Here is a 20,775-nt window from a genome sequence, read left to right as displayed (position 1 = left end):
GCCGAGAAGAGAATGACCGGTCCGATGAGTTGGCCGGCCATGCTTCTATGGTTGACCGCACATCTCCCAACCCTCTGTTGATCGAATTCCTTCCAAGGCCCAACATTGAGGAAACCGGACAGACAGATGTACACTGCGCCGAGTTAGGTCCTTCTTAGATGGACCCTATCATCATCTTTCTCAGAGAACGGACCATTCCAGCCGATAAGAAGGAGGCACACAAGGTGCGAGTAAAGTCAGAGCGGTTTTGGCTCTCTCCTTCAAGTGCTTTGTACAAGAAGTCTTTCACCGGTCCTTACCTGAAATGTGTGCACCCGAGCAGCGTGGAGGCCTTCTTGTACGAAGTTTACGAAGGCATCTGTGGCAGTCACATAGGGGGCAGGTCCTTGGCCTACCGCACTATTTCACAAGGCTATTAGTGGCCGTGCATGCAAGCCGACGCACAGAAATATGTTCGCAAGTACGAGAAGTGCCAGAAGTTTGCACACCAGATCCATCAGCCGGGCAGAGAACTTCTTCCCCTAACCAGCCCTTGGCCTTTTGTAATGTGGGGATTAGACATAGTGGGGCCGCTCCCAACAGCACCAGGCAACCGGAAGTTCTTCATCGCGGCAACAGACTACTTCACCAAGTGGGTTGAAGCCGAGCCTTTGGAAACAATCAAGGAGAAAGACGTGAAGCGGTTTGTCTGGCAGAATGTGGTAACACGGTTCGGCGTCCCTAAAATTTTGATCTCTGATAACGGCACCTAGTTTGACGGTCGCCTATTCAGAGGGTTTTGTAAAGATTTGAAGATTAAATTCTACAACTCCACTCCGGCTTACCCACAGTCCAACGGTCAAGTCGAGGTGTCAAACAAGACTATTCTTGACGGACTGAAGAAGAGGCTTGAGAAAGCCAAGGGAAAGTGGGCCGAGGAACTTCCCAGCGTCCTTTGGGCATACCGAACTACCCCGCGGCGTTCTACCGGGGAAACTCCATTCGCTTTGGTTTATGGCATGGAGGTGGTCATGCCTTTGGAAGTAGGCATGCCCACTCTCAGAAGTGAAAGTTTTGAGCCCGAGCTAAACGTCGAGGCCATTGCTTTGGAATTGGATCTAGTAGAAGAGCGCCGGGAAAAGACTCTCATCTACGTCGCTGCCTACCAACAAGAGCTTTCAAGGAAGTACAATAAAACGGTGCACCCCAGACCGTTCAAAGTGGGTGATTGCGTCTTGAGGAAAGTCTTGGGCAACACCCTGGTGCCAGGTGAAGGCAAACTAAGGGCAAATTGGGAAGGACCTTACAAAATCACCGGTCTGGCGGGCAAGGAGGCATACCACTTGGAAGATCTGGATGGTAGAGCAATACCCCGACCGTGGAATGCGGCTAACCTCAAACTGTACTATTTCTAGCTTTTGTTTTCTTTTTGTGCAAAGAAATTTTTTGCCTTACACTTCAAAATGTAATTCTTTTTGTCAATTTATAGAAGTGTCTCATCTTTGGCTTAGCATTTTGGTTGCTGCTTTTAAAATTGGGACATTAAACCAAGATGTTTACTCCAGTCGCAAGAGTTGATGTTTTGTTCAACTTAGGTGTATCCAACCGAGATGATTTACTCTGGTTGAAGGTGTTGATGATTTGTTCAACTCTCAGAATTAAACCGAGATGTTTACTCCAGTCGCAAGAGTTGATGTTTTGTTCAACTTAGGTGTATCCAACCGAAATGATTTACTCCGGTTGAAGGTGTTGATGATTTGATCAACTCTCAGAATTAAACCGAGATGTTTACTCCGGTCGCAAGAGTTGATGTTTTGTTCAACTTAGATGTATCCAACCGAGATGATTTACTCCGGTTGAAGGTGTTGATGATTTGCTCAACTCAGAATTAAATCGAGATGTTTACTCCGGTCGCAAGAGTTGATGTTTTGTTCAACTTAGGTGTATCCAACCGAGATGATTTACTCCGGTTGAAGGTGTTGATGATTTGCTCAACTCTCAGAATTAAACCAAGATGTTTATTTCGGTTGCAAGAGTCGATGTTTTGTCCACCCGGGTATATCCAACCGAGATGATTTACTCGGCTTGAAGCTGGTCATATCTGGTTCAACCCTCAGAATTAAACCGAGATGTTTGTTCCGGTTGCAAGAGTTGAAGGAGTTGGTGTTTTGTTCAACTCAGATTCCAACCGAGCTGTTTATTCCGGTTAGAAATGTTGAGGTTTTGTCCAATTATTATGAAAACTGGGATGTATTTTGCTCGGCTGAAGTGATGAAGACTCAAGATCGTGCAAACACTTGTGATAGATTTAGTGTTTCATTGATTGAAAGCAAGTACAAAAGGAGGGCTGACAGCCCAGTTACATAAGCAAAGCCACAAAAAAAAAAAAAAAAAAAACTAAGCCAAGGGGGAGAGATTGGTGAATTCATTCCCGGTCGTCTCCAAGTCAACTGTGGGAGAATGGTCTTGCGCAACGGTTGGAGTCTCGCCGAGCTGCGGTTGCTCTTCTCGGTCTTCTCCCTCAACATCTGCCTCGACTTCTCCCTCAAGTCCTTCCTCGGCCTTAGCCTGCAACGCGCTGAAGACGTCATTGGCATATGGTATGAGGTAGGTCGGTAAGAAGACAGCCGGTGGAGAGGCAAACACGTCGGTGTTAGGACCTTGACCGAGCTGTTGACAGGCAGCCTTCCATCCAACTTTGAAATAGATGTCCTGGGTGGCAAATACTTGTTTTTTATAGCTGTCTTCTGCCTCTTTGAAACCGGCGTTATTGGCGTCTTCATGTTCTTTCTCCCTGGACTTTTCGAGCTCGTCCAGCTCGGCCTGGAGCGCGTCTCTCTTTTGCTCGGCTTCGCTAAGCTGGCCGAGCAACTTGTTGTTGTCAGCGCTGGCAACTTGGAGTGATGATTTTGCTCGGCCTAGCTCGGTCTGGAGGCTCTGGACTTGGCTGGCGGTATCACTGGCCTTATGCCGGAGTCGGTGGATACGTTCCATGACCAAGTGCTGCTTCTGGATGGCCTGCAAAAACAGAATGCGATCAGAGAAGAAACCGTGCAAACACTTTTGAAAATTGGAGCAGAAGATTGAGATTCTTACCCTGGTCATAGATTTCACAGCTGATTTCACCAGTCGGGTGTCAGGAACGTGGTCGCTGCCAACCACGTCACTCGGCAGTAGTAGCGCCTTTGAAAGGTCGAAGGCAAGCAAGTGCAAGTGCTCACTGTCGCCTTTGACCGAAGCATTTGCCGGGATCTCTTTGCCCTGGTGTTTCAATTGCGGCCGCCACGCTAGAACGGGGTCGACCGTGTCGGCAGGTTGCTCGGTTGTCAGCTCGGCAGATGGGTCTGTGCGAGGCCTTTTGCCAGCCCGACGGGTTTCCTGTCTGGTTTGCCTGGTGGCTGAAGATTCCAGGGCGACCACGGGGCCGCTTGACTGGCCGGCAGCTGTGAAACGTGTGGCGATGCTCGGTATCTCGGCTGAGGTGGCTGTGAGCAAATTTTTGATGCGGCTTCTTTTCGCCATCTCCTCGGCTTCAGTTAACCGGATAAGCGGGACGTCTGGCAGAGTTGGGTCTCGAGGAGGAGTTGGAGCACGGAGAAAGTCTGTAACTTTACTCCGGCATGGTGCTGAGTATCTGTAAGTTGGAATGTAGCCGAGCAATTCGTTGCAATCTCGGTGGCTGTAGCGGAGCACAGTCCGGATTGCTTCTACGTTGGGGTATTGGTAGTTTGCTTGCAAGGCTTGAATTGCTGCAAGAGGAACAGGAAGAATGGTTAAGTGCAGAATAATAAAGTGAATTGACCAAACAAGACAGCACGGCTTACATGTGGAACCGAAGTTCTTGCTTATGAACCAGCCCGGTATCTCGGCTGTTTCATAATTGCTGGTTACCCAGAAGAAATCGTCATTGTGCAAGTCCTTGTCTGGTGTTCCGGTCACGATTTTTTCTTTGCCCGGCCTAATCTTAACGTAATAGGCGAGGCCGTCGCCGGTGTGCCCCAGGGTGTACTGCCGCAGTATCTCGGCTAAACCTAAGTTAGTGCCTAGCCGGTTGTTAAGCTCGTGCACACCGTTTATTATTCGGTATGTGTTGGTGGACACTTGAGTGGGTGCTAGCCCAGTGCGGCGCAGGAACTCTGTAATCAATGGGTTAAGGAGGAAACGAAGGCCTCCTTCGATGATTGACAGCACGGTAAAGAGGCACTGCTCTCTTCCCCAAGGCGTTGTCTCAATTTCTACAAGCTCAAGGTGGACGTCGGCCAGGATGCCGTACTCCTCCCTGAACGCAGCCAGAGCAGCCGGAGTATCTACCAGGAACCAAAATTTCCCCATGTACGGCCGGCCTAAGTTAGCTCGGCTTAGAAGGTTTGGCACAGTGGTGATTGGAGGCTGACCGGTCCTTGTTAACCTCGGTAATGGTCGGTGGTCCACTTGGACTCTGCAGGAAAAGGATGGCAAGTGTAAGAGGAAGCGCGGTCGCCCAAAGCGAGCTTGACTTTAGCTCGGTCATGAAGAGTGCCAAACCACCTCGGTCGTAAAGGCTAACCAAGGAGCTCGGTCGCCCAAGCAGACCAGATGTTAGCCCGGTCGAGCGACCAAGTCCTTTGGCTATCCCGATTTTTACTAAGGTTGGGGCGAACAGGTTCTTTGCTCGGTCTAAGCAGTTTTTTGGACCTAAGGAGGACCTGGAGCCCGGTCGTCCCCAGATCTTCAAAGTTCATCAAGGAAAATGAAGAACACCATGAACAGTAAAGGGTTTGGGACGATTCTGTATGCCTAAATTCTAAAACCTAAGGAATAGGTGCCCTAAAGTGTAGAATAACAAATGTAATAGGTGCCCTAAAGTGTAGAATAGCAAAAGCTCGAAGAGACTTACCAAGATTTGGTGCAAATGCAGTTCCTTCCAACGCAAACACAGAGTAAGAACGAGAATGGAAGCTTGGCGAGGGCATAGCAACTTCGAAGTGCTTGGAATGCCAGAGAGTCAGTAAGAATCAAAGGAAGAAGGAAGATGCATGTTTATAGGAGTGGTGAGGCCGCCCAAATTCAAAATTGAGGGGACGGCTGGGTTGGCTGCTCGAGGACCAATAGAGGATTGACACGTGTCCCCATTTATGGCAGCATCAGAACTGAAGAGATAGGATAAAGAGTCGAGGGGTCAACCGGGCGATTTTTGGAGACAGGAATGTCAACCAAGGAGTTGAACCAGGCAAGTTTTGAAGACAGGAATGTCAACTAGCTCGGTCGCCATTTTGCATACTAAGGACCGAGGAAGTATTACCTCGGTCAGGATAGGTAATCCCAGTCACGCTTCAGCGGACGGAATTAAGGGGCAATTGAAAGGGAGATTAATGATATGGAATTGGGCCGGACAGAGTTGTGCCAGACAGATTTGGGCCGAACAGGTGTTGGGCCAAGTTGTGTGGCCCGGCCCTGAAGGAAGCTGCTCGGTTAAGGCAGCGCGTGGATTGACCGAGCTGCAAGGATCCGTGGTTACGAAGCCGGTCAGGTGAAAAGTCCAGCGCCAGGAAAGGCAAGGTTTGACCGAGGTACCTGTTTGCTCGGCAGGTAGGTCGACCGCAGACAAGTGTGAGTTGTCCCGAGCTCGGCTTTGCAGAGATGCTGCCGAGTCCGGTCCTCATCTGAGCTTAGCTGTTGGAGTACTTGGGCATGAAGCGCAGCATGGCAGACGATGGCCGAGATGGTACTGCCCAGCTACCGAGCTCCCAGGAGAATGGGCAGGCAGTTGGGTTAGGTCGTGCTCAGCAAGGTTTATGCTGACAGATGGGGTAGCAGTGCCACGTACTGAGAGGTCACTGGGAGTAGATTTGGGGCACAGAAGGTATATAAGCACATATGCGCCCCCCATACGGTGGCAGATGAACATTTGGTAAGACATACACTAAACACTCAACACTCTCCCTTCTCTCTATCTATCCCTTGTGTGTGTGTTCTAACTTGATCGTCGGAGGGGTTTTCCGGCCACACACTGCCGGGTAGCTCACCGTCGTTGTGCTCGCAGGTCGATTGGACAGACAGGAGTTTGGAAGAAAGAAATGCGGGCTTGCCTGAATATTTGCTCCCCGTACATATATATATATATATATATATACATTTTACTTTTTTTTGTGGGTAAGTAAGCATTTCATACCAGAAGAAAGAAATGAACGACAAGACTCATGACTAGGGCCGTAAGAAAAATTAGTAGAATCTAATTGATTGCCTAAGACTATTGAAATTTTCATTTTCAGTCAATTTTCTATAATGTACGATGTGTTTTGGTTTTGAAACAGTTTACACCAATACCAGTGGAACCAATCAAAATATATATTTAAATACTATATATATATTTGAATATTATTAGACAATAAACTATCAATGCTATGCCTTTTGCATTAAATAGGGGAGAGAAATATTTATAGAGCAGTTCTAATCCTTTCTCTTCATTTATTCCTGAGATTCAATAGATTTTTATTAAATTAAATCTTAAAGTCTCCGCTAATCCATCATTTACACTAGATCAAAAAATCAACAAATCGAAACATTCTATGTGGTTTATTTCGGTTCCTCAATTAACAAAACCAGAAGATTTGATTTGGTACTATTTTTTTTTTCTCAACCTGAACTGAACCGATTACACTCCTACTTTAAGACACTCGTCCAAAGGACACACTGACACAACCAAGAGCCCACTATCTTGGTTCAACAAGCAAGGAGGAAACACCTTCAAAAGCCAAACACAACCAACCAAATACAAGAACTTGTGCTCAAAATTTCACTAGATTTATTAGTAATGTGTCAACCTTATATCAATCAGGTGGTTTCCAAGCCATGAAAGAGCTACTGCAGTGGGGATATCTATGGGAGGATTTCATCTTGGAAATGTTGTGGGCTTAGTACTAACTCCCATGGCCATGTCATCGATTGGAATAGCTGGCCCTTTCATTTTATTCTCGTCTTTCGGATTCCTCTGGCTAACAACATGGGCATATGGGGTTGCAAATGATCCGCGAGAAAGCCAATTTATCAGCAAATCAGAGCTACGGTTGATCCAATCTGGGAAGTCTGATGCTTCAATAGACAAGGCCAAGCTTCCATCTCTGCGCCTCTTACTGTCAAAATTACCCACATGGGCAATTATCTTTGCTAATGTTACTAACAATTGGGTAAGTTGTTTTTGTTTATAGTGAAATTAATGTAAATATTAATATTTTTGCATTGAGAATTTGGGCCTTGTTTTTTAATGCAGGGTTACTTCATTCTTCTCTCATGGATGCCGGTTTATTTTAAAACTGTGAGTAACAATTTCATTGGCATTTTCTTTCTTTTAGCTCTTTATTTTTGTTCGGAATCGTTTGCCACTTACCAAGAGCATATAGCATAAATTCTCTATTATTTTCAAGCACACAATAATAATTAATTTAACTATTTTGTCTCATTTAATTACACATTGTTTCAACTAAACTATGTGAATGTTCTAGGATCCCCCAAAAACCAAAAATGATGCACAATTATAATAGTACTATTTATGAGTACTAATGATAATTATGGGTTGTGGTAATAGGTATTTAATGTGAATTTAAAACAAGCAGCTTGGTTTAGTGCGGTCCCATGGGGAACAATGGCGGTTTCAGGCTACGTTGCAGGAGTAGCATCGGATTTCTTAATCAAAAAAGGGTATTCTATAACATTAGTCCGGAAAATCATGCAGGTAATTTTTTAATTACCTTCTGGATAGAATCATAATTTCTTTAATTTGTTATACTAACCATTGGTTATCGTGATAATGAATACAACAGTCAATCGGATTCATGGGGCCAGGGGTGTCATTGCTGTTGTTGAACTATGCAAAGACACCAGTAGTTGCATCCATGTTCATCACAGCAGCCCTGAGCTTGAGCTCTTTCAGCCAAGCTGGATTTCTCCTCAATATGCAAGTAAGTTCATCAACATTTTTCATTATTGCACAATTTTTTTATTTGCAAAACTAGAGCAATTTATGCTTTCTTAAAACAATTAATTGTAGTTCTTCAATGACTTTGGTGTACATAAATGTTTTGTACACAAATAAAAAACAAAAGAAAAAACCATGCTTGGTTGCTGGAGGTGGTGGCGTGAGTGTCGCTGAGGGTTGCTAGAAGTCACTGGAGGGTTGCTGGAGCTCACTGGAGGCCGGCAGTAGCCGAGGTGTTGGATGGTGGAGGTGGCTGGCAGTGGGTGGTGGCCGGAGGTGATGGGAAGGGGAGGAAGGGGTGAAAATTTGTTTTGAAAACAAAAGAAAACACATTTTTTGTTTTTAAATGTTTCGAAAATCTTAGAATTGATTCCACTGTGAAAAACAAAAACAATATACCAAATAAGTTTTTATTACCAGTTTTAAATAAAAACATAAAACAAAAACATTAAATACAACCCCTTCTAACATTCGTCCTTGTTTGATCAGGATATCGCTCCACAGTCTGCAGGATTCCTCCACGGTATGCTCTCAAATCCACCGAGACATTTCTTTAATTTTATTTTTATTTTTATTTTTTTGCTAAAAAATGCTAACATATATTTCTCCATTGGCAATACTTATCATTTGTGCAGGCATTTCAAATTCAGTAGGGACACTGGCAGCAATAGTGAGCACAATAGGGACAGGTTACTTTGTGCAATGGCTTGGATCTTTTCAAGCATTTCTTTCCCTCACTGCTGCTCTCTATTTTGTCACTACCATCTTCTGGAACCTCTACGCTACCGGCGACCGAGTCTTCTAGAAACTTCTTCCAACTATATTAGGATATATCTGAGAATACGCGAAAGAAAGAGGAGGGATATGCAAATATATATTTATTGAAGGATAAAAATTTGAGTCATTCTTTCGGGTAAGTATATGATCTATATCAAAGAGTAGTTTTTTGTTTTGTACAGTTTGTTATATTTGTTATGTGACAATATTTTTCTTTGTATAAACTTTCATATTTTTATTAGATCTTATGGAAAGAAGAAAAATCAAAAGAGTCTTGAGTTTTTGGGAAGTTGACAACTATGATTAACATCACAATGTACAGATAAATTTCACAGTCCAATGATTTGAGGATTGAAAATGCAGCAAAAATTGCGAATTTTGTTAGATTGAAAATTCTGTTTTTTAGGCTCCATTTCTGGATTGATCCAATTGGTTGGCACACCATGCAAAATATGTGTTTTAGTTGGCTAAAATAATTGTATTTAGAAAGAATGTTAGATTTTTTGTAGTTGGATGTGATAAAAAATGAAATGATTATGAATTTGATGTAACATTTTGTCTTATTAGCTAGTCTATTTTGTTTTTTAGTACTATTTTAGCCTAAAAAATTTTTATAAAAAAATTTATTTTGGTTTACTCTTACTTGTTAGTGGGTTGAAACTCCACGTCATCAATGGGATACAAATTTTTTTTTATTTTTTTTATTTTTTTTTTTAATGTCTACACACAAATTAGCTAATTCTCTCTATGGTTGTGCTGGACCATGTGATCATGATCCGACGGTTCAAATTGAATCGATTTACATGAATTAGATATTGTGATGTGAATCAAACAATTAATTACTCAGTAATATCAAAATACTGACTTAATAAGCTGAGCAATAAATAAAAGGTGAATTCTGCTATTAGTTCTTTATAGTTTAATCGAAATAGCATCACTTTAGTCATCGTAATTTTAATTTAAACAATTGAATTTTATTTTTTTAATTTTGTTACAATGTAATTTCTTCTTTATGCGCCATTAACATTTTGAATGGAAAAAGATTATGTGCAACTAAAGGGGCTAAAGTAGAATTTAAAAGAAAATATACGAATTATCGGTATAATGAATAAATTATATTGTGCTTATAATTTTTTTTTTAAAATTTAATTTAATCTCTATAATTTTGTATATGATCTTTTTTTCATTTAAAACCCTGACAAACTAAAGAATGTACGAAGTTGATAGATGGTGTCACAAAATTGATCCATCCACTTCCTTTTGCCTAATCTCAATAATTACTCATTGATTACAAGCCGTGTATTTAGCGAATAATGTTCTCTCTTTACAAGTAATTATCATGTGTTTTAAAATTTTTCATGTTAATAATGTGTCCAATAACAGAGGCTTGATAATTACATGAGGGTAAAAATTAAAAAAATAATGATAAAAATAATACAATACTATTAAATGACCACATGGCCACGTAATCTTCCTGCCATTCTTTTTTATAGGGTCCGTTTGTTTTTAAAGTTAGGTATGATAAGAATTTTAGTAAAGAGATTGTCAATATAAGAATTGTTAGTGAAGGGATTAAGAAAAATTATACTTGTTTGATGACTATTAGACTAGCAAGAATTCATGTTTATTTGGTCATTCTATGACGGGATTAATTGTATGAAATTTCATAAATACTCTTAGTGTTTTTATATATTTTAATATTAAAAATTATATTGTGGTATTAAATTATTTTATGTTGATATATATATATATATATATATATATATGTATGTATAAATATATTATTATCCTATTTTATTTTAATATTAAATTATTTTTATAAAATGAGGGACAAAACAATCATTTTATCTCTAATCCCATGGACTTAGATTGAGAAATTGGGAAATTTTATTTCCATACACCTAATTACCTCAATGCACATATTTTCTCAGTACACACATTTAGTAATTTGATTATTAATTTTTATTTTCATTTCACACACCAATTATTCTATTTATATCTTTAACTCATATCTTGTACATACACCATCTCAACCCTCTTCCCACACACCTATTCAAAATAAAGAGCAAGGATATGCCCTATTTCGATTCACAGTGAAGACAAAAACAACAACATGCTTCATTATTTGATGTCAACAAAGATCATAAGGGACGATGGTGAGGTTGTTACAATTGAATAACCATCATAAGGGACAAAGCTAAGGATGTCACAATTGAATAACTATCATAACCCAACTTTCATTGTATTGAGTCCCCATAGTGCATTACTCCATCCTATCGAAAAGAAATAGACATATGCATTAACTAGTCGTGGGAGTGGGTTGCATAATAAGATATACGCATTTTCAAAATTCAAATGCACTATATTTTTTATTATGAGTTGGAGATATACTATGAACAAAAGATGCCGGAGACAAGAAGAATCACTGTCTTCTCATAGTTTCGATAAACATGTGAAATTGCAATGCTTCTGCTTCTTCTCATCTTGATAGCATCATTACGCTAATTCTTCTTTAAAAGATCTGGAATAGTTTTAGCTGAATCGATATTATAATGTAATTGTACAGTTTGCAAGGTTTTTTCTGTAGATAAAAAATTTTAAAAAATTAAAGAAAATAAAAGGTGTTAGACCAATTGCTGAAATGTGCATGGAAGCATTTGGCTTTTTGACTTTTTAACTTTTTTAACCTGGGGTTAAAAAGTTTTGTTTGGGATAGGCTTTTTGGCATTTTTGGCTTTTGTGAAAGAAAAAATAAAATGATTATGATTTGGATGTTACATTTTGTCTTATTAGGTTAAAAAGCCTATTTTGTCTTTTTGTGGCTATTTTAGCCAAAAAGCTCCCATTTAGCTTAAGTCAAACGAGGGCTAATGAAATAAAACAAATCTTCAACCTAAAAGATGTGTATAGAGAATATTTTGATATAATATTATGAGTGTTAGTAGATGTCATTATGATCATTTTAATTTAGGGTATAATTGTTATTAAAATAATATTTCATTAAATGTGTGGACTAGCATCTCCAATCACATCCTCTTCTCAAGAGGATGGAAATAATATTTTTTATTCAAAAAGTAAATATAGAGGAGGTTACTATTCATTCAAACTCCAACCACAAACCTTCATTTCCTTCATTCAAACTCCAATCAAAAAGTAATTTTTGTTCATTAATAAATATTTAATTTTAAAATTTTTGTAAAACATATTTAATATTATACTCATTTTAAAGGTATGATTTTATACTTTTTATTGATGTCATTTTTATAAAAATTAAATTTACACATTAAAAGTTATTTCGAATATAATTAAGAAATATAGAGTGAATAGTATTTTAGAGTCTCTTCCATTTTTTCATCCTCCCTCTATATTTTGAGGATCAATTCATCCTCCTCCATTTGGGAGAAGGGTATAGAGGATGGGTTGGAGTTATTTTTGGGAGATGATCCTCCATATTTGAAGATATGATGGATGGGTTGGAGATGCTCTAAGGTAACTAGATGCGTGAAAATAGAAATTCTACTTAGACAACTATTCTAATTCATTACACTCAAAAAAAAATTATTACAATTTTAACCCTAATCAGAGTTCCTAAAAAAACCCTCAAGCTTTAACAATTTCAAATCCTAATTTCTCATTTCGCCCACCATCTTTTCAACTTCCTTCACTGGACCACCACCACTGTCGTCCGTCATTGCCCACTTATGCCATCGCCATTGCCAGTCGTCACCACCCATCTACGCTGCCCCAACCCCTTTTTCCCTCTTAACTACCACAACCACTTTCTATTATTCTCCTCTGTTAGAATATAATATGTAAAGTGTTTAATAATTATGTTTTCTTCTTTCGGTGTGTGTTAATTAGTATCCTATGTGTATCACCTTTCCTCTCTATAAATGAGAGTGTTGTAAATCATATCAATACAATATTCATCAATACAATTTATTCTCTCCTTCTCTCTCTATCAATTTATCTTACATGGTATCAGAGCAAGGTTAACACCCTAGTAATTTCGCTTCACCGGCGGGCGGCAGCCTCGCCTTGGCCGCCCGCCGGACGATGAGAAAACTAAGCACATAACATGTCTGCCATACCTCCCAGCTTCGGTCCTCCGCCGCCGCTTCCGCCGCCGGTGAGTGATGCCATCTGCTAGTAAGGATGCAATCAATATTATTACATCACTTTGTTCCTGGATCCTTGCAAGAGGCCAATCAAATCTGCTCTTTGTACTTCAGTTACCTTGTCGGTTGGTAAAATTCCTACCATGTAGAGTAATCTTCCAAGGATCCAAGCTACCATAGTTTTACCTGTTCCAGGATTGCCAAGGAAGGCCATATGAGGCGGTCTTCTAGGGCCGACTCTTAGCCCAAGAGCCCTTCGTCTCTCATCCAAAAGCATCCCCTTTGCCCATTTCCTAAGTTGTAACTTAAGCTCGTGCAGACCCACAATATTTGATAAAGCATCTTCAAGTTCATCCATCTTCACCATAATCTCATCTACATGTTCGGCCAGGACCACCAGGATCTCCGACGCCGAATCGCCCCCAATTTCAACCCTGGCCGCTGACTGTCCTCATCACGTCGCTCCTCCAGCGATGCTGCCTTCCCTCCGACGAGATCGGCCTCGCTGACACATCACAAACCGGCGTCACCGACGGCGACCTCGCCCATCACTGCGGCTGATTCAAGCCGCAACCAACACCACCTCGCTGCCGCCATCCACTTCTCCACCACCACCTGCGGCTTCGTCTCCCCCGCTAACATTCTCTCTCTCGGTTTTGGGGTGTTGCTCTCTACCCAAACCAATGACCAAACCCAGTTCTCTCACACTGCAAGAACACACACAGCTCTCTCAAAATGAAGAACCCCACAGTTCTCTCTCACTCCCATAAAAAAAAAAAAAAAAAATACAACCACTCTTCTGTCTCTCATCTTTCCACTTTAACCCAAAAATCCGTTTTTTAATCAACCGCCCAAGCGTGAAACTCCTTGAAACACACAGCACCCACTACCCTTTTCTTATTATTATTATATCCACTTTTTCCTTTTAAAATATTCTTCACCCTAAACCATAATCACACCGCTCCACGGCCCAACCTTTATTTTCCTTCTTATCAAGCTTAGCTGGTCTCACTTTATTTAAAATAAAAAAAAAAAAAAAAAAAAAAAAAACAAAGAGCAGGAACCGATACACATGATCTGCACAAGATCTGCACACCTCACACTGTCACTCTCTCTCTCTCCTTTTCTCCTTTCCACCCAACCACTTGTTTTTTCTTAAATATTTCACCCCACTCATTCTCTCTCCCACTACATGGGTATTCTCCTCCTTTGTCTACGACTCCAATTTCCCTTTCTTTTTTTTTTTTTTATTTTATTTCTTTCTTTATTTTATTTATTTCTTTAAAACAAAAAAAAAAAAAAAAAAAAAGAAAGGCAGAAGCCGAACTGCACACTAAACTCCTTTTATTCATGCTAGGGATCCACCGCGATCACCATTTTACACAAAACATAAATATAAAAAAAAAAAAAAAAAAAAAAAAAAAAAAAAAACAACCAACACACAAACCACCCACATCCACAGGTGGGATTTTTCTTCTCTACTCTGCCGCCGGTCTCTTCTTCTTGCCTCCGTCCTGGGCGGCCCTTGCCGGTGTTGCCTCCGTGTTTCCCACTCCACTGGGCATGATCACTCCCCCATACTCCTCCACTGCAGCATATGGAGGACCTCCAAATCGGAACATCACGGTGGCCTTCCGCTTCAGCTCCTTGTTTTCTGCCCTTAGCACGCTTATCTCTGCTCGCGCATCCTTATACATGCGTTGGAGCAGAGCCAGCTGGGAGTTTAATTGCTGCACCTCATTTGTCCTACTCTGCAGCCGGTGCGACAGATTTGTGACCGCCGTCATGGACTCCACACATGCCTTCAACGTATACTGATTGGCTTCCACATCCGACTGCACCGCCATTTTTTGCTCCACAGACCGCATCGGAAAGTTCAGCGGAGCAAACCCCGCAGTGTTTGGTTGAGGTTCACTGGCCACCGCACCAGTTCTCTCTCCTGTGGACTCGTTGAGGTCGGGAAAGAGGGTAAGCAGCCCGCGGGAAGACGAAGCCATTTTTTCTGGGCAACAGAGTGTTATAGAGAGTGTTACAGAGTATCTTCTCAGCAAAACCTTCTCAGCAAAACGAAGAGTTTTTCAGAGGATTTTCGCCAATTGTTTGTCTTCGCCTCTGCCTCAGCTCTGTCTTGGTTAAATAGCCGAGGCAGCCACGCGCATCGCGCGCCTCTTCTCGCCGACAAACTGGCACGCCTTTTCATGGCACGCCTTTTCATGCCTCGGGCACGCCTTTTGATGACACGCCTTTTGAGGGTGCGGGCACACCTTTTGCGGGCACGACTTTTGAGGGCTCGATATCTACATCCATGTATATTTTTTGGGCAGCCTATATACACACTCATACAGTGTCTTCTACACCGGTCAGCTTTATCAATCCCTTTATTTCAACCTCAAATAGGTTTCTATCTTTACATCTATTTGAGTTTGAGGGGGGGTTATACACAGTATCATGTATAAGTCGCTCATGGCGCACTCCCTAAGTCGCCCCCTTGGTGCACCACCACAACCTCTGCTACAACGGTCCGACATGACCCCATAAACTGTCTTCTACATCGGTCCGACATGACCCCATAAACTGTCTTCTACATCGGTCTGACACGACCACACAGTGTCTGCTACAACGGTCCGACATGACCCCATAAACTGTCTTCTACATCGGTCCGACATGACCCCGTAAACTGTCCTTCTACATCGGTCTGACATGACCCCGTAAACTGTCCCGACATTGATTCCGGTCAGCTTCTACATCGGTCCGACATGACCCCATCAACTGTCCTTCTACATCGGTCCGGCATGACCCCGTAAACTGTCCCGACATTGATTCCGGTCAGCTTCTACATCGGTCCGGCATGACCCCGTAAACTGTCCCGACATTGATTCCGGTCAGCTTCTACAACGGTCCAGCATGACCTCGTAAATTGTCCAGACATTATTTGTTACAACGGTCTGACACGACCATACAGTGTCTCCTATCCTATTTTATTTTCCTGTTTTGTTACTCTCTCCAAACTCAAGTTGGTTCGTTCCTATCCTCCTTGAGTTTGAGGGGGGCTGTTAGAATATAATATGTAAAGTGTTTAATAATTATGTTTTCTTCTTTCGGTGTGTGTTAATTAGTATCCTATGTGTATCACCTTTCCTCTCTATAAATGAGAGTGTTGTAAATCATATCAATACAATATTCATCAATACAATTTATTCTCTCCTTCTCTCTCTATCAATTTATCTTACATCCTCATCCTCTAAGCCCTAGATCTGAAACCCATCTCTCTCTCTCTCTATCTCTCTCCCTTAGGTAGAGCAATTGCCTGTCTTTGGTTCGAAACAAAGAAGATGAGGTGTCGAAGCAAGAAGGATCACAGTAGATGAGGTTTGAATGGAGGGTCGCGAGAGTGGAGATCGTGGTTGGGAAAGAGATCACGCTGGCGGGAGAAGATCATGTTGCCGGCAAGGATTAGGGAAGAGATCACGACTATAGATGGGGTTGTGACGCCGATTGTGGTCGAAGGTACAGGCAGTGGTTGTGGCAAGAGGTCACGACGGCAACTATAGCTAGTGGTCGCGGGGATGATAGTGGAGTGGAGGTGGCAGCGGTGATCGAAGGTAGAGTTGAAGGTGGAAAAGTTAAGTATAAAGATAAGGAGAAGGAGGTGGTTAGGGATAAGGGTAAATGTGGAATTATAAAGGATGTAAAAAGAGAATAAGGCTTTGTTTGGAATGATTTCCAAACTATATGTCTACCCTTACATTCCAACATGATGTTTGGATATTACATTCAAATCATATTTTCATAACATTTACAAAACTCTGCACAAAATTCTGTCTGAGGAGCGAATTTTAAAAAAAAAAAAATTTAATTTGGCCTAACCGGTCGTCCCACCGAACGTTCCACCGGTTGTCCGGCCAGTTGACCGAAACAGTACAATTTTTTTTTTTTTTTTTGCAATTGACATATTTTAATTTTTATATATTTGAAAAAAATATCTTCTGAATTTTTAAATTTTTTTATGTGTTTTAATAGAATTTCGAGTTGTATGTTTAGTTATGAGTTGTAAGTTTTTGTTTCAAATATCATATGACACATCAAAAATTCTCTACTCAATTCAAAACTATTTTCAAAACTCTTTTACCAAACAAATTTTTCACACTCAAATCATAATTCTAAAACTCACAAACTCAAAATACAATTCATACTCTGAAATTATATTTATAAAACTCTATCGAACTCAACCTAAATTTTTTAAATAGGGTGTAAATAGAAATAAATATAATGAGGTAGATTTGTGGCATAAGTAGAATTAACTAATTAGATTTGAATACTATCTCCTTGTAAGATTGATAGTCCGCTTGTTAGACAAGTTTCATAATCCAATAAAATTATTAATCTCATAATAAATTTTCAAAATAAATATAATATGTATCCCTCGTCACTGTATCTAATCCCACCATTTATCTTCGCAACTGAAAGAAGGGGCTAGGATGGAAAGGCTTGAAAGAGGAATGGAGTCCTTGTCAGCATTTATCTAATCCCTCGTCACTTTATCTAATCCCACCATTTATCTCTCTCTCTCTCTCTCATTCCCTTTCTTGGTTTGACCACCACCAAATGTTATATACATTGTGTTATTTTAAGAAGTTAATAAAAAGTTAATTTTTTAATTTTATTTTATTTTTTTTAAGTAAAAAATATAAAAAGTAATATAATTCAAAATGAATAAAAAATTAAAAGGTGATTTTTTTTTGCTTTTCAAAAATCTCATTGTGAATCTTGATCCATTCCAACTCAAATATGCTTTTCTTTATCTATTTAAAAATACCAATCAAATAAAATTTTAAAAAAAATCAAAAAATTTTAAAAATTCAGAAATGAAAATATATGTTCTGCTTTAATAACCACATACTTATTTTTTTTTTAAGAAATAGAAAAAATAGTTATATTAAAACAAAACAAATAATATAAAAGATTACAATAAAAACAACACAATTCTAAAGGCCAAACAAACAATCAAACAATAAATTACAGACAACAAAAATAAATCCGTCAAAAAAAAAAAAAAGAGTTACGATCCAGAAAAAATTATCAATCTGCTCATAAATGTGATTTGGAAAGCAAGATCTGTATCAACATCTGTCATCATTGTCGACGTCGTCCCCATCATTACAATCTAACTCCGTCACCATTACCGTTGTCAAATTTTAGACACCACCAAAAGTTAGAATTGAAGAGAAAAACACTCACAATCATTCCCTCTTCTCTCAAACTTAAAATATTTAAAACTTTGTTTTTAAATTTATTCTTAATGACATAAATTATTACATATTGATTAATTTAAGAATTAACCAATTAAAATCCCTTAGAACTGATATTTTAAGAGTCACAAACATTACTCTTATATGTATATTTTCAGAATTTTTGTGTATCCTTCTCCAACAATAAGATGCCTCAATATGTTAAATACTTATTATTCAATAATTTTCTATCCTTCTCAAACACTCGCATTTTTTTTTTTTTTTTTTTTTTGAGCTTTCGAATGTTTGTTTACTGTATTGTTATGAAGTTCGATAAAAGTTATCAAAATAGTTACGTCATGTTTGGTTTGTTTTTCTGAAACTATTATTAATTTTTTATTATAAAATAAAAATTAATTTGACAAAAATAAAAATTTAAAAATTATTTATACTCTTCCAAAGAATAAAACTATATAAAAATGATAAGTGTTTTTTAATTTTTTTTAACTTTTTTATCAAACTAATTTTTAATATTTTAGAAAAACTTTCTGCAAACAGATTTTGAAAACCAAACAATACAGAACCTTGGTTGCTAGAAATCAAATTCATTATAAATATGATTCAATCATGTTAAAAATTTAAATTTACACTAATACTCTTTACTCTTATTTTTATTTTATTTTTGGACAATTTTCAAATACATTTTCAAGAAATTTATTAGGAAATTCTTTTTCAAGTACTTGTATCTCAATTAGGCGAGCGGATCCTCTAGAGTTAATTCTCTAGAGTGATCTCCTAAAGTGGTTGATCGAACGGCTCAGAATCAAACTTACCAAAACGACGTCGTTTTGGTGAGTATTTTGAAAAAAAAAAAAAAATTCAGATTTTTTGAAGTTTTTTCTGCAGATCAACAATGGCTTCCATTTATCATCATCATCACAACCCAACAACCCAAATCAGATTAACTCAAGTCCCAAATCACAAGACAAAATTAAATCAAAGCTAAATAAATCATCATCAACATGTAAAAGAAGTAGTTAGCAATTCAGAGTAGTGGAATTTATGACAACACATCTAAAACTTGTTGATAAATTACTAACCTCAGAGCATTGGAAGTCACTAGCACCAACTAACTTGACCGAATCGACCAAACCACGCCTCGTGTGCTGCGAATCCGCACCAAACTGCACATACTGATTAAGAAACTCATCATCCACAAGCTTCCTTCCATGACTCGATCGATCCACAACCTCAACATCAAAAGCTCCCGATTCAAACACCGGCAACTCCTCATCCTCTCCCCTCCCCATCACCGCCTCCAACCTCTCTTCCCCAATCGACATCCTAATCTTGTCCGGATGCATCCGAACCCTCCCGCCTTCACAAATCGAGCTCCGCAACGTCTCACTGTAGAAGCACCGAAACCAGCCTCCAGTCCGGTGATGGGAGAGCGAGGATTTGAGGAGATCGATCCGGCGAGTGAAGCCGTTGCCGAAGTAGGATTCGCAGGATCTGAAGGGGACGTTGGGGTTGAGAGACCATGGGAGGTACGACGGAAGGATTGGCCATGGTTTTGAGAGGGAGAAGTTGTGGGGGTTATCCGTGAGAGTGTGGCCGTTCCCGGTGAGAGATTGGTGGAGCTCGAAACTTCCGCATTCCATTGTTGATCTGCAAAAAAAAGCTTCAAAAAATCTGGATTTTTTTTTTTTTTTTTCAAAATACTCACCAAAACGACGTCGTTTTGGTGAGTTTGATTCTGAGCCGTTCGATCAACCACTTTAGGAGATCACTCTAGAGAATTAACTCTAGAGGATCCGCTCGCCTCAATTAGTCCATAACATATTCTTATATTTGAATAAGTCCTATTATTTGAATTTTTGATCCACAAAATCCTAATTCTTATAATTAAGGTATTTTATGGATAATTTTACCCTTACAAATATTTTTTGAACCCTTAACAATTTGGTGATGTGAACATTCATATTTGACAATGTAAACTTTCACATTGATGTGTGAATATTCACAATGATAGTGTGAATGTTCACATAACAGAACATTCACTGTGAATATTAATGCGCGTTTTACCATATTATTATTAGGAATATTTTGATAATTATATCACTCATAAAATTTATTAAAATGTAAAAAAGTAATTCAAATTAAATAAAATATAAATAGCTGAAGAGAAATTTATAAATAAATGCCGCCAAATTTTACAAGGTCCCTAACTTTTTCTTACATATTTATCTTTTAAAATTTGAGATCCACAATTGAGCTCTTTTATTTCCCAAGTCTACATATACAAAGACCAATTATAGAGAAGTAGTGCACGTAAGTAAAGACGACGTCTGGGGCAGTTTTTTTTTATTTTTTATTTTAAGGATTGTTGGAATACAATAAAATATATTGGGCCATGCAATTACAATATTAAATTAAGATCATAGCGATCTACCGTATTATAAATAATTTTGACTTTAATTGAGAGTAAAACAACTTAAAAAAAACATAGTTTCAAATTAAAATTTTAAAGTAATACTCAAATTAGTTAGTAGGTTTTTTGCTTTATTTTTTTCATTTTTGATTGTTTATTTATTATTAATATGATTTGCTATTTTAATTTTGTGAACGTGATAACATTGTAATTTAAAATGGTATCAGATACCATTATTAAAAATGAGAATGACAAAATTACACCCAAAAAAAAAAAGAGAGTGGAAGA

The 20,775-nt window shown here is 39.2% G+C and overlaps 1 protein-coding gene, 1 long non-coding RNA gene and 1 pseudogene across 3 annotated transcripts in view; 1 reads left to right on the top strand and 2 right to left on the bottom strand.

The window, feature by feature from the left end:
• LOC114267701 (putative anion transporter 3, chloroplastic) overlaps positions 1 to 9,050 on the top strand; it is a 30,887-nt gene extending 21,837 nt beyond the window's left edge. Inside the window, exons 3-8 of one of the 2 annotated variants that reach the window (XM_028208762.2) lie at positions 6,797 to 7,145; positions 7,229 to 7,273; positions 7,544 to 7,690; positions 7,779 to 7,916; positions 8,423 to 8,456; positions 8,569 to 9,050. In XM_028208762.2, the coding sequence (XP_028064563.2) occupies positions 6,797 to 7,145; positions 7,229 to 7,273; positions 7,544 to 7,690; positions 7,779 to 7,916; positions 8,423 to 8,456; positions 8,569 to 8,738 (883 nt within the window). In that variant the 3' untranslated portion in view covers positions 8,739 to 9,050. The remainder of the gene's footprint in view (positions 1 to 6,796; positions 7,146 to 7,228; positions 7,274 to 7,543; positions 7,691 to 7,778; positions 7,917 to 8,422; positions 8,457 to 8,568) is intronic. The other variant, XM_028208763.2, reaches the window with a different exon arrangement.
• Positions 9,051 to 12,230: 3,180 nt separating this feature from the next.
• Positions 12,231 to 16,719, bottom strand: LOC145801104 (uncharacterized). Its single transcript, XR_014342002.1, has 2 exons — positions 16,059 to 16,719; positions 12,231 to 12,500 (listed from the first exon to the last, which is right to left on the bottom strand). It is a non-coding gene; the product is annotated as an uncharacterized LOC145801104 (long non-coding RNA).
• A 2,333-nt stretch (positions 16,720 to 19,052) lies between these two features.
• On the bottom strand, positions 19,053 to 19,717 carry LOC145800383 (beta-1,2-xylosyltransferase pseudogene; annotated as a pseudogene).
• Positions 19,718 to 20,775: the final 1,058 nt, after the last annotated feature.

This window comes from Camellia sinensis, chromosome 10, assembly GCF_055761805.1.
Source record: "Camellia sinensis isolate YWXY chromosome 10, ASM5576180v1, whole genome shotgun sequence".
Lineage (NCBI taxonomy): Eukaryota > Viridiplantae > Streptophyta > Magnoliopsida > Ericales > Theaceae > Camellia > Camellia sinensis.
This window is presented reverse-complemented; position numbering and strand designations above follow the sequence as displayed.